At 38.9% G+C, this 14,526-nt stretch overlaps 1 protein-coding gene across 1 annotated transcript in view; it reads left to right on the forward strand.

Moving 5' to 3' along the window:
* The window catches only part of ostf1 (osteoclast stimulating factor 1), a 30,742-nt gene extending 22,476 nt beyond the window's left edge, over positions 1–8,266 (forward strand). The window contains exons 9-10 of the mRNA XM_057832956.1: positions 7,362–7,460; positions 7,544–8,266. Of these exons, the coding sequence (XP_057688939.1) occupies positions 7,362–7,460; positions 7,544–7,602 (158 nt within the window). The 3' untranslated portion in view covers positions 7,603–8,266. The remainder of the gene's footprint in view (positions 1–7,361; positions 7,461–7,543) is intronic.
* Positions 8,267–14,526: the final 6,260 nt, after the last annotated feature.

The raw sequence follows: 14,526 nt of genomic DNA on the forward strand, positions 1-14,526 counted from the left end.
TTGTTGAGGCAACCATGGCGAGGCACTGTCAACAGGGCTGTTTTTTGTTCCTTATATTCTTGTCGATAGCCAAAATACTTCCAAAACTCTTTTGGAGACAGTCTTCCCTATTCAACGTGCTGCTTGATTGCTTGCTTTCACTTTGAAAACGGCCCCTCCTCCCTCCGCTCTGCTGTTCGGCCCCTCCTTCCTCCACTCCGCTCTAGCAGGGGAAGGGGAGGAGCCGATGACTGCGAGCTGGAGAGAATGAGAGACTGTGCACTCTCTTTCTCGCTCCTTGCTCAAAACAAACGTTTGTGGATTTAAAAAAATGAAATGAAAAAACTATCGCACGTCCTTGCGATGGGACTATTGCGCATGCGCACATCGCGATGGCGATGTTTAAACGATATATCGTTCAGGCCTACTCCCCACTGTATGTTTGTTGTGAAGGAGTTGCCAATAAACGGCGCGGTCCAAAGAACGCCTGTATCCACTCGCCTTTACTGTATAACATATATCTGTACATATTAGGTGTGCAACGGTTCAGTTAGCCCACGGTTCGGTTTGAACCTCGGTTTTGGGATCACGGTTTCGGTTCGGTTTCGGTTTGCGTTTTGCCTTTTTTTTTTTTTTTTTTTTTTTTTTTTTTTAACTGCCTTTATTTTGCTTTTTTTTTTTTTTAAATGAAATAAACACTTAAAATGTAAACATTTTTGACAGTTAAAATGCATCTTAGCTCTTTGGCAAGTGTAGTGACTGACTACTGAAATACACACACAGTAGTAAAAAAAGTTATTTGGCAAAGTAACTGGTGATACCTTTCATGTTTTTTTTTTCATTTAAAAAAAAAAAAAAAAAGTAACCTTTGCTATGTTTGGAGGTCATTTAATGTTGATAAAATTGCTCCCGTTTTTGCCTTAGTTCCCTTCTGTTTACTTTCGACATGTGAAAATTTCAAAACTCTTTCATCCTTTAAAGATAGACTCAAGTCAAGATTTTGCCGATTTAGGAGTATTTGGGATAAAAAGTATTAGGGCTGCAACTATCGAATATTTTAGTAATCGAGTAATCGACTGAAAATTCTATCGATTAATCGAGTAATCGGATAAAACAAATATATTTTTAGGTGAAGAGCAATTATGAATATACATGAGAAAACAAGACATTTCATCTAATCTTGAACCATTTTCAGTCAATCAATGTCTTTATTTTCGATGTATATTGTTGAAAACAGCCAACAATTGCATCTCAGATGTAACTAGAATAAAAAAAAAAGACAAATTCACTGCTTTCATTCAAAAAACCTTTAGATCTTATTAAAAATATATATATATATATTTATACTTAAAAATGCCATTACGCTTGATAACACACATCACTTAAAAGTTAGGATTTTTTCCCACGTGTTTCAATTGAATTTCTATTTGTGTCAAGCCATTTTTAAGTTCTAGTTAAGTTTTAAGTTAGTCTAAACTGTAAGTCCTGATAGGATTTTGTGTTTTTGCAGTGTTCAAGATAAATGTATGATACAGGCTGTATTGGAGCACATTAGGGACCAGTGCTACTTGGTGTTTTATCCAGCAATGACTACTAAGCTAAAATTGATAGTTAGCATTATTGAGTTTTTATTTTACACCCTTATCACTCCACAAAGCTATGTTATGTTAAAGCCTGTATGTAAGACACGTTAGCCACGCATCGAAAGTGGTCATAATTAATAGAAACCTAGCCCTCCGCAGGGCTAACGTTGCGTGAGCTAGTGACTCAGACAGTAACGTTAATCTTATTTTTTAGCGCTTAGCGCTCTTTATTAGCGCTTAGCGCTCTTTACTAGCGCTTAGCGCTCTTTATTAGCGCTTAGCGCTCTACTGCTTTAAGATGGCCGCTGTTTATTACCTCTGCCCAGACGCGGCCGAGTCTATCATATTGCATCTAGTTCAACATACATGTGATCTCTATGAGACTCCTCAGATGCTACCTGCTACCAACTTAACATCACGCGGGCTAGTTTTTAGCAACGTCGGCGTAGTTTGGAGCGGCTGTCGGCTGCGGAAATGTTTTTTATATTTTTTTATTGCTTCTTCCTCTACGCACGTGACGTCGGCGCGTTGTCCCGCATTAAAAGTAGTCCGAGCGAAACGTGATGCTTAGAGCTGTCAAAATAAACGATTACTCGAGGTGAATAAAATTACTCGGATCAGTTTTTAAACTCGAGTTACTCGAGTATTCGTTTCAGCTCTAAAAAAGTTGCTTAGGTTCGCTCGGAAGGTTTACTACAACAGAGCCTTTCTGAGAAGTTTACTGCTCTAAAATGGCGGCTGTTTACTAACGCTACCGTGTGTCATTTCGCACGTAGTTCTATATGCATGAGATATCTAGGCGTAGATTGTATGATGTCGGCCACAGTCAGGAAATATTGGAGCCGCCTAGCATCGCGTTTGCTACAAACCAAACGCGTGACCAAATCCAAACGGATAAAAAAAAAAAAAAAACGCAATGCACGAAAAACGTGCAGATTTTGAACGTAACGTACGGCGTACACATTAAAAAATCAGTGCTCACTTGTACAAATAACGCCGAGACAGTACAACTTGACAGGTATGAATTATAGTGGACCGTCACAGTTAGGTAGTAGCACTCTGTAGCACAGGACGTCCAACTATCAGCGGTCAGGGCGAAACTATGTGCTTTCGCGAAATCATCTTCGATGGCTTTGCGTGCCATTTCATAAATGTCGGGGATTATGTTGTTGGCGAAATGTGTTCGTGAGGGAAGAATATAACGCGGGTCAAGCGTTGCAATTAAATTAACTAAGCCCGCATCTTCAACCATGGAATATGGTTGCATGTCTTTTGCAATGCACATCCCCACTGCGTGGGTTATTTTCTTGTGTTTTTCTGACCTGATATTGTAAGGCTTTTGGAACGCCTCTTCTATAGACCCGTGTGTTTTCACTGGTGTCATCTTCGGGGTTGTCCTGCTCTGAGAAAGCGATGTCTTTGGGTGATGCCGGCTGAGGTGCCCAAGTCATGTTAGAAGTGTTGCCGTTAGCATAGGGAACAAGCGCTAAGCAATGCTCGCAAATTGTTTTATTTTTTTTTCAATATTTTCTCTCCATCTGCATTGTAGTCCACGGGGAAACTGAAATGTTGCCACACCGCAGATTTGAAAGAAGCCGGTGCCTCCTCAAAAATCCGTCTGTCGACTCCTCAGCTCGCCATAACCTTTTTTGTTTTCTTTCTTGTTTCACTTTCACCTCGCTCGTAAGCGAGAGAGGGCGTTACTCGGCTCCTATTACACAGGTGCTTGACAACGATTGGACATTTACTCGCGGGGCGGGAATTTCTCCACAGCTGCGCTTCACGTCACACACAGGCACACAGAGTTTGACCAATTCATTCCACAAGCGTTCGGAATAAATTACTGTAATTGCAAAACAAAAAAGGCGCGGTTCATAAAGGCGTATTGAACCATACAGGGCGAACCGTACGGTTTGGTTTTGGACCGCAAACCGTTGCACTGCTAGTACATATCTTCCCCAAAATACAACAAGAGACACATAATTGCCACTAAAAGAAAGAAAACTTACCGAAATATGTGTGGAGCACAAATAGCAATCTGCATTGCATTGTGAATACAGCATAAACGTCTCACAACTACTAATTCTCCCACGTTTAGAAGAAATAACATGAGTATGGAACGGCGCTGCCCCCAAGCGGCCGGTGGCATTCTCTTCACTCTTAATGTCCATAAACGGCCTCATTGTAATCTGTTTGAGGCAATATGCGAGATGGTCATTCACCCAAGCGCCAGCAGAGGGCGGCAAAACTCCATAACAACAAGTAAGCGTTTCACTGTACTGTCATTTAAATGTGTCTGAGCGGGACATCTGCGTTAATTGCGTCAAATATTTTAACGTGATTAATTTAAAAAATTAATTAACGCCCATTAACGCGATAATTTTGACAGCTCTAGTTTAAAGAAAGCTCACCGAAAACAAGTTCGCAATTTATTCAGGTCGACAGAGATCAAAACGGCAAGGCGAAACAAAAAACACTCAGGCAAGGAGGCAAACTCATCCCAAGGTCACCATATCAGAAGTTCCCGAGAAAAAATGACGCTTAGTTAAACATTGTCTTTTGAAGGCTCTCGCGGGGCGGACCGTGGGCAGGAAGAAGTGTGTGTTTGGGATTATTGTTTGTTTGTGGATTGGGCAGGAGGATTCGGGAGTTACTGTTTTCGGGTCAACGAGGATGTGGATTTTGCCACCTCAGCGTCAACGGGGCTCTTAGTCTTGTCAGTCATGTTATCGGTTGGATATCTGGTGTTCTCCTGTGTTCCCCGTGTAAGGACAGACCGTCCTGCCATTAATTGTGGACTGTCCAGGAGAACTGATCGTGAGACTTTGTGGTGCAGACGTGGGCTTGTCAGCGTCCATCTTGCTCAGTTAGTTGTATGACGCACGCGCTAGGCTTCCGTGATGAGAAGGCGCTGTTTATCTTTTATGCCCTATATTCTGCTTGTTTTCCTTAAACTATGGTATAAGTGCTATTTATTTTATATTGGGTGTGTCAGAGTAATGCAAATAGTTAGACTGTGCCTACGAGAAAAAGTACTATCTCCTACAATACCCTGGAAAATGTGTCTGGCACAAACCTGGGGAATGATCCACGCTGCATGCATAGCACTTTTTGGCTGCTCTCCTCTATCACCTGTTCGATCCGCGCCAATACGCCATTTAATCCCTTTCACGACCCTATTTGCGAGACGTATGATATTACTTGAGTGGAAACATGCACTTCCCCATCATATAATAGTTGGCTCAAAGATTTTCACTTTCTGGTAGGAAAAATATCTTCCACAAAACCTGGCAGCCCTTCAGAGACTACCTGGTTGGATTAATCATCCCCACAGAATAGCAACTAGATGGCCTGCCCCACCCCTCCCCCTTTAATTTCATTTTATTCAGTTTATCATAACATTCATGCCTACCTATTGTGTTATGGAATGCTTGAATTGTTTTTGTTCTGCTTAGTTTTTTTTCTTTTTAAATTTCATTAATATCTTTTTCCGTTTGTTGTGTTTTGATTTTTTTTTTAAATTTAGTAATGTATGTGTGGTTCGTGTAAAACAGATAGAGGACTTGCTTACGACATAGCCAAATATAACTCTGTTTTCCCTTGGAATTATGGCAAAGACCAAGTGTTGTTATAAACCCAACCTTTTTTTATCATTATTATTATTATTAAAGATGCACCGATACCGATACTAGTATCGGCAGGGGGCGCCGATCCGGCCCGAAATGGTGGTATCGGTATCGGCGAGTACCAACAAAGACGGCGCCGATACCATTTACCGGTCCATTATTATAACATTTGACCACAGCCTTTTTCTCCTCCTGGCGCTCACTACACTCTGTCTCTGTGTTGTGTGATGACACGTGAACACCAAGCAGCTATCGCTATTGGCCTGCTCCAGACCAATGAGAGCGGGCCAATAGCCACTCCTGACCAATCAAAAGGGGGCTTTTTCATATGGACGAAAAACAAACCGTCGACTAAAATCAATGGCTGCATGCAAGATTTGCGGCCTGAAAGTTTGGAGATGTGGAGTTAAATCGGCCAGTTTCAATACCTCGAACTTGATAAAACATTTGAAGACGAAACGTGAACGAACACAACGAGTTTGAGCCTGCAAGAGCAGGACTGCTATCCAGAGGAAGAAGGCCACTGGACCAGAGCAACAATCTCTGGTCAGTTCACTTCGTCTACTTTACTTTTATTGTCTTTTACTGAAAGAAATGCCGCAGTAATTTGGGAAGTGTTTCCAAAGTATTGTTGCCACCTTTCAGAAATAGAAATAAGGGACTCCCACCTCCCGAAAAAAAGAGACTGGATGCTGTGGTCAATTATTATTACTTATAATTGTTAGCGTCCGCAAATGCGGAAACAAGGTTGAACCTCGAAGCAGACAACAAGCGGGGATACATAAAAGGGTTTAATGATTGCAAACAAAAAATAACACGCGATCGCGGGACAGTAGAAATAACAAAAGGAGTCCGTGACAGCAGATCGACGGACAAACTAAGACGATAGGCAGCGGTTACAAACGAGAGCAGCACACTAACAGAAAAACCCAATGCAGGGGCATAACAAGCAAATGTAGCGAGATTATTGTGCCAGATGTCAAATAGCGATCAGCAAGGCAAATATCTCAGCAGCCTTCTCTGAGATCACCCGTGCTTAAATGCTGCGTTGATGAGCCTGCATTGGATTCAAGTGCCACGCCCCCACGCCCAGCAACAAAACGTTCCCAAACAAAATCTAACCAGCAGCAGAATGTGAGAATAATTTCATGAAAGTTGCACTGTTTGGACTTTGAGAGATTTGAAAAAGTTTATTCAGTTCATTCAGAGTTTATTATTATGAATTTATTTTTACTTTCTTACTGTTGGGCTAGTATTATACGTTTTATTAATTTCACAAATTTAGCACTATTTTGGCCTTTGAGAGCGGAAGGTTTATTCAACTATTGTCTACTAGGGTTTAGTGTACTTTTTCCTATTTTGCAAAGGTAAGCAACAGCCTGACAAAGCCTTGATAGCAATGATTTCACATCCAATTATGTAGCTCTTTTTGGGAAAAAAAAAAAAAAAAAAAAAGAAAAAAAAACAAATACACACACATATATATATATATATATATATATATATATATAATCGGGGTGGTATCGGTATCGGCCGATACTGCACAGCCAGGTATCGGTATCGGGGCCAAAAAATGGTATCGGTGCAACACTAATTATTTTTGTGGGTTTTTCTTCCTCCCACTTATACCAAATGGGCCATGAAAAAGACCAATCGAATTGTTATTTTTGATTTGGCTGAGAACTATGAAATCATGTTCATGTATCCGAAAGCTCAAATAAAAAGATGTATACAAAAATGAGTAAACTTTTTCATATGAGTGTTTACTTTTTCAGACATGCATAGAATACCAAGCGTCTATTCGGAGCTCAGCCTTTTTTTGTGCGAAAACATTTTTCAATCATTTAAAATGTTTATTCATTCCTCACAGTCAAAATGAATAAGGCGTCTAGTGCTGTCAATGGCTGCCAATAAACTTATTTGGCCAAAAATAAACTGATCCGGCCCACACCAAAATAAGTTTGACACCCCTGTTTTAAGGCATTATAACATCGTAAGATCAATGCTAATTACATTAGCTAATTTCATTAGCTTGTCCACTGAATTTTGTATCGCGCTTTAGCATGAAGATAACAAAACAAAGGTTTTCCTTTGATCAAATGAATACAACTTGTAATTGCCTTTGTTTTGCCATCAAATGCACTTGTTTTCCTGTGGTGCCTTTTACCTTTAGATGCGAGAACAGACATCCGGAATAACGAGAACAAGTTGGCGCTGGAAATGGCCACCAATGCACAGTGTGCGTCGCTGCTCAAGAGGAAGCTGGCAAGCAGTAAGTCCGTTGACTTGATGTTACGCCATTATTCTAAATAACTAAACACAAACACATTGTTCCTTTTTTTTCCCCCCTCCCAGCTATTACCCGCTCGCACAGCAATGCTGAGGAGTATTTGGATGACGAAGACTCAGACTGAGGAGGCGGAGCCCGTCAAGGTTTGATCACCGACTAATAAATGGACCTTGTCACCTCCTTCAGCCTGGTTGTTACAGTGCAGTAACTCTATTTTGAGAAAAGCCCACAATATCATAGTAGTGCAAATAGAAAATTGAAACAATGAATGGTCTCTAGAGTGTTGCGGAAAAAAGGACCAAAACTGCATCACCACATTAACGCCACACTTTCAGGCTTTGATTTGTATGTGTGTGTGTATAATAAGATTGTATTTGCTTCTTTGTCAAATTAAGAAAACTGTCATGCCGCATATTTCTAAACGCTAAAAAATTATCCACTGCACTTCTTGCATTTTTAAATGGCACGCAAGACAAAAACAAAAGTTAAGTAATATTTTTTTTCCCGAACACATGACCAAATAACCATCACCTTTTCTGCTTTGTGATTGCTAATTTGAAATTGAAGAATGAACGATGAAAAGATTTAAAAGTCTTAAATTCTGTCATGGGAACAAAGTCTTGTTGCTTTTATGAGTAATGTTCATGGAAAAACCAAAGTGCCTTTTGTATGTGTAAGCGACTCAAGTGTCTTGTTGGTGGCTGTGAATTATTTTCTTACAAAACACTTTATTTCTACCTGCTTCTTCTATTTGAAATTAAAAGCGTTTTAACTTAAATTGTTGTCAGATTTTGTTGAAAGTTTGAAACCATGCTTTACCCTTTCATAAACGAATTATATGTATGCCGGAAAACAACAATTGACTTGAAGTTCAGCTCTGAGACCCCCAATTTGGCCAAATTTCAAAATTGTCCTATATGCATGTGTGGTACATCATTGGAAAGCTTAAAATCTGTATTTTCTGGGGGAAGAAAAATTTTGAACTGGACGGCATTTAAATTTTTTATTTTTTTAACCCCTAAACCCTAACTCGAAGTGAGAGCATGAGAGAGCATAATTAAAGACCCCATGATTTTAATGATATTATCGCGTACTTAACTCGTTTCAATCCAAAAACTCCGTGTAGCATGTGTCACCAGAGTGTCAAGACACAGCTGTGAATGGCCACAGCCAGACTTTTTGGGGATTTTATGGGTGAAATATGGTAATATAACAAGGGTCGCAATGCAGAAATCGCAGACATCAAGGAGTGGTCGAGATTTTCTTTTTCAAATATTTACCCTTTTACATTTTTTTTCTCAATTTTTCTTTGTTTGGATCGATTATCTAAAATATCGGGGAAAATGCAACAGCACCAAAAAAATAGTTATGAGATAGATATCTGTGACCTATATACAGACACTTTTTTTCATTGTGACGTAAATTTTTTTTTTTTTTAATATTACATATCAATGAATAAGCTAAAAATCATCGACATTTCGAATATTAAATGTAATTACTTGTTATGTCTGGGTTGAAACAAAAGCGGTTGCACGGTGTCTGTAAACGGGTTTCCAGGGTGAAACGGAAAAATTTTAAATAGTTGGGGGGCTTAATACACCATAAAACTGCTATGGCAGCATATAGACATGTTCTATCAAACACAACAGTTCTTTTGGCTTAAAATACAGCAGTTTAAAGAGTGCAAGAGCAGAAACGGCTTTTTCAGCCTTGTCTGTGTTTTCTGCCATATACATATTAGGGCTGTCAACCAATTAAAATTTTTAATCGTTAATTACAGCTTAAAAATTAATTAATCATAATTAATCGCAATTAATCGCAATTCAAACCATCTATAAAATATGCCATATTTTTCTGTAAATTATTGTTGGAATGGAAAGATAAGACACAAGATGGATATATACAGGGGTGTACATAAGTGGTCTGCATGCGTACTGGACGTAGACAAACGCGCTGGCCCTCAACGGCTTCCATACGCTTTTGCGTACCGATGGCTGACCACTGTATTTGCGGCGGACACGAGAAAATAACTTCTCAAAATGTCGAAGAGGCAGGCCACACTGAGTAATTACTTCCGTGTTCCCCCATCCCCGTCAAAAGACAGACAGACGACAGAGATGTCACCGGAGCTACCGAAAAAAAACGACTTTTGCTGAAAAGTGGCTACAGGAGGTACCATGGCTAGAAGCAAATGATGCTCGCACGGAAATGCAGTACAAAATGTGGCGTGAGAATCCCAATGTCGCCGATAAGAGCAGCACATTTTATGTAGGGTCAAAGAATTTCAGCCATCCAAACTTTGAAAAGCACGAAAAAAACAGAGAGCATGTGGCAATTAAGCAAACTATCGATGTCAGACATGACCCCACTCGCCCTATGGACAAGTCGCGGAATAAAGGTAATGAACAGCGACATGCACTGACAAACGTGTTTTTGCTCGCATTTTACAAAGCTAAACATGCACGTTCAATGAGGTCTTATGAGGAGGACATCCCACTTTTAAAAAGGCTTTGAGTTAATGTGGGAGCCGCATAACGCCCTTTATTTTGAATTGGTGCTTTTATGTTTATTTCTTTACATTTCACTTCAAAGTAATGGCAATTTTGTTGTGCCAGTTGATGTTAATCAAGCATTAATTGTTAATATAATTAAAGTTAATTGGCTCTAAGTAAAGCTTGTCATAAATTTATCGCATCAGGCGGGTCGGCTCTCAAGCTCAATGAGGACCAAGTCACATCTCCAGGTCCTCATCTGAGAACCTGGGCGAAATAATGTGCACCCCTGGATATATACATTCAACATGCGGTATATAAGGACTGTATTGGTTTGTTATAACAATAAATCAACAAGATGGCATTAACATTCTTAAAAGTCTGTTAAAGCGATCCATGGATAGAAAGACTTTTAGTTCTTAAAAGATAAATGTTAGTACAAGTTATAGAAATTTTATATTAAAACCCCTCTTAATGTTTTCGTTTTAACAAAATTTGTAAAATTTTCTATCAAAAAAAACTAGTAGCCCGCCATTGTTGATGTCAATAATTACTTACACAATGCTCATGGGTGCTGAAGCCTATAAAATCAGTCGCACCCAAGCGCCAGCAGAGAGCAGCAAAACTCCATAAAACACAAGTGGGCAGTTCACTGTACTGTCATTTAAATCTGTCTGAGCGGGGCATGTGCGTTAATTGCGTCAAATATTTTAACGTGATTAAAAAATTACCGGCCGTTAACGCGATAATTTTGACAGCCCTAATACATATATATTTTTATATTTTTTATATATGTTTCTATTACACTCATATAGAACATGGGTCTCAAAGTGTTGCACGCATTTTGCGATGGGCAATTAAAAGGTTACTTTTAAATAAAAATTGAAGGATCCATTTTGGAAAAAATAGCAATATTTGAAAAAAATGCAAATAAAAAATAATAATAACTAAGTAAAATCTAATCCAAAAAAAATAATAATTTTAATACATTCAAAAAAATAAATCGAAATTCAAATAAGTGGGGCTCTTGTGTATTTTGCTCTGAGAAATTTATTTTATTTAGAAATATGTATAGCTTTGGCTGCCATTGACTGCAAGACATCCCATTTCACCTGTGAGGAGCTAGAAGTGATCTTCTAACCCCTCCCAGTTGAAATGCATTAGACGTCTATTGCCGGTAAATTGGTGTTTTCAATGTCAATTTTCCTCTTCCTAACTACGACAACACATACTCCCATGCCTGGGCGGGCGCTGAATGACTTAAGCTAGAGATGACTTTTGAATAGACGACCACTGTTCCGTGAAAGGTTTTTGTGTTAATTTCTATTTTCAATTCAAATACTGAAAAAAGGATAACATTACAAAGGGCTAACTTATAAAATTAGATTAAAAGTTGTGTACCAACTCATATGGTTGAAATAAAGTTGGCAACCACGCAAAGTTTATCATATACATTAAGTTGTAATGTGTCACAAGGTTGGCCGTAACAAAAATGAAACTATAATTTTCATCAAAGTATTTAATGACTTCAGATGATAGCTCTTGAAAAGTCTTTTTATTACAAAATCAGCAAATTGACATTCCAGAGAAGGCAAAAAGATGTGTTGACTTCCATGATGGTCTCATGCTACATCAGCTGACGAATACTTTTATTTTTTTAATAAACATTGATAATCACTTGATGAAAGATCATTTTCTAGTACTGAATCAGATGCTGAAAGTAAAAGGCTCATTTTCTAACATTTTTTGAGTGATGCTTTTTTTTTTTTTTTAATCCCATTTGTGGAATGCTTTTGATAACAAAACAATGGAAAAACCTTGTACTCAAAAGAGTAGAAGTCACCAAGGCACATTTTGCTTGTGCAATAAGGCCTTCAGAACTGTTATACTCATGGAGATTTAAGTCACATTTGTCAAAAATCCTCAACATGATATCTTACAATATGAAATGATATAGCAGACCCACCAGAAAAGGTGTTCCGATTCGAAATCATAAGCAGTTTACCATAAGATTTTACTAACACTTAATGTAAACACAGTAGAAACGATTGCCTTTTTGTATAAAAAGTAGTATAGTGGAGATCTGGTCATAACTAAACACAACATACTTCACAACAACAGATGATTGAAAAAGGAAAATACAATTATCCCATATAGATTTTCGAGGGATAAATAAACAATGGCGTTGAGATTAACTCACTGCCATTGACGGCTATAGATGTCCAACTCATTTGGAAGGAAATGATTGCTGTCAGCCCTCCCATTCAAATGGGTTGGACGTCTAAATCCATCAATGGCAGTCTCCTGTCGGTTCAGTCAGTCCCCTTGAAAGTGTCACACTGGTTCGCTACTGATGTGATATGCTGTCGATCATTCATGGACATAAGCAAATGGACAAGATCATATGTGGACATGTACGCTTAGATATTTCATACGTAGAATGTGAATTACAGAGTTCCTGAACTTCCTGCAGGGTCTTTAAAATTTTGATAGTCTTCATAGTGTCTTAAAAAGGCATTGAATTTTATGTGTTTAGTCTAAAATTCCTTAACACTCTATAGGGCATGTGACTATTTTTGTTTAAAATGAAAAGAAAAAAAGCTAACCGTCCCCCAAAAGTCCTGGTGTTCACACACGTGAACATCACATTTTGGATCATGTAGGCCCATATTAATATTTTGTATACACAGGACCCTAAATGTGATGTAGATATATGAGGATGCCAGGTTTTAATTATGAGTTGTTTTTTAAATATCTACTGTATATTAATGCATTTATGCACTAATCTTTTCATACATAAAAATACTCGTTATTGGGGGCCATAGCCAAAAGTTATGTTTTAAGTCATTGCCTCCCTAAATTTCATTGTACATATTTAATTCATTGCCTGCCACTGACAACAAGACTGCCAATTCATATAAATTGGGAGGACTGACTGCTCATCTTTCAATGTTATTGACAGCATTACTTGTGCAAGCTTTTCCCAGTCAAAATATATTGGACGTCTAGCGCCGTCAGTGGCAGCCAATAAGTTCAAGAAGTCTGCTATCAAGGGTTAGATTCGAAATTGGCAAAACATTTTTCAGTTTCATTCTAGCACTTTTATTTTTGCGTAGTTGACCACAAAAGTTGCCCTGCAATATTTTTTTCTTCTGTCAATGCAAAGGCTTGATAATTCCTTTTATCTGAGTGTATTAAGTGCATCAGCAGGTACTGTTTTGGTTAACAAGAGTGGGAACAGCAGGAACGATAGTGTCTCAACAGTTTTTTTTCCTTTTCTTTTGCTTTGAGTGGATGACCACCAGCCACCTTTTGGGGCTTGGTGTTTATTCGAGTACGTGCCTGAATTTGAGCGAATCAATTAGAGATGTCCCGATCCGATATTTGGATCGGATCGGACGCAGATATGGGCAAAAAAAAAAAGCGTATCGGTATGGGATCGGAACATGGGAAAAATTCCGATCCAGACTTCCGATCCAGTTTTTTTTTTTTTTTTTTGGGTCCGGTCCGGGTTTTTCAGCGCACCGATTTACATAATCCATTCCAATTTTTGCTTCAGTTTCCCTAAAATCCGGTCCGCATTTTACGGCACACCTTCAACACACTACATTTACATTACCGTCTCCCAATTTACCGAGAGACTATCGGTAAAAATGTCAGCTGTGTGGGATCATTTCACCTTAAAGGACGACAAAGACGAAGAGGCAGAGAGCAACATATGCCACAATAAAGTCAAGCGTAGTGGTAAAGCTGTAAGAAGTTTTAATGCAACCAACCTAATCAAGCATTTAGCGAAATACCACCACAAACAATATGAGGAGTATGTTAAGAAAACCGAAGACAAAAAGAAAGGTCCTACGCAACTAACACTGGCAGAAACTTTTGCTATGCGTGACAAACTGGCACTCGACAGTCCCAAAGCCCAGGGAAATCAAGATTCATTGCCGAAGAATTCATTCTGGATGACGAGCCATTATCTCACGTGAGTAAAGACGCAGCATCCAAGACGCCATTCGGCCGCTGAAGATTCGAGAACGATTCACAAACATCCAAATTCCGATTATTGAAATATGTCAAGTAAAGTGGAACTAATACACAGCGCGGTCTTCGGGACGCAATGCGCAAAGTAAACATAACTTGTCTTAGACCCGGGTAATGCCAATGCTCAACTCACGGCTTTAGCTCAACTCATGCCGCTGGATAAAAAAAACACAAGAATACCTGACTTCTGCTGACAGCTGCAACAAACTACGTCAACGTCGTTTTACTGGAGATAATAGATATCATATGTAATTAGAACCAGATGCTACACAACAGACTCGACTGCGTTAGCAACATTGAAATATGGAAAACTAAACGGTCGCCATCTTAAAGCAGGAGACTTCCCTAGTAGGCTGTTGTGAACCTTCCAAGCGAACCTAATTAACTTTTTATCTAAAATACTCCTAAATCGGCAAAATCTTGACTTGAATCTATCTTAGACAGTTTTAAAACTTTCACATGTCGAAAGTAGACAGAAGGGAATTTGTGGAATAACGGGAGCAATTTTAACAACT

Source organism: Corythoichthys intestinalis, chromosome 3 (genome assembly GCF_030265065.1).
Source record: "Corythoichthys intestinalis isolate RoL2023-P3 chromosome 3, ASM3026506v1, whole genome shotgun sequence".
Lineage (NCBI taxonomy): Eukaryota > Metazoa > Chordata > Actinopteri > Syngnathiformes > Syngnathidae > Corythoichthys > Corythoichthys intestinalis.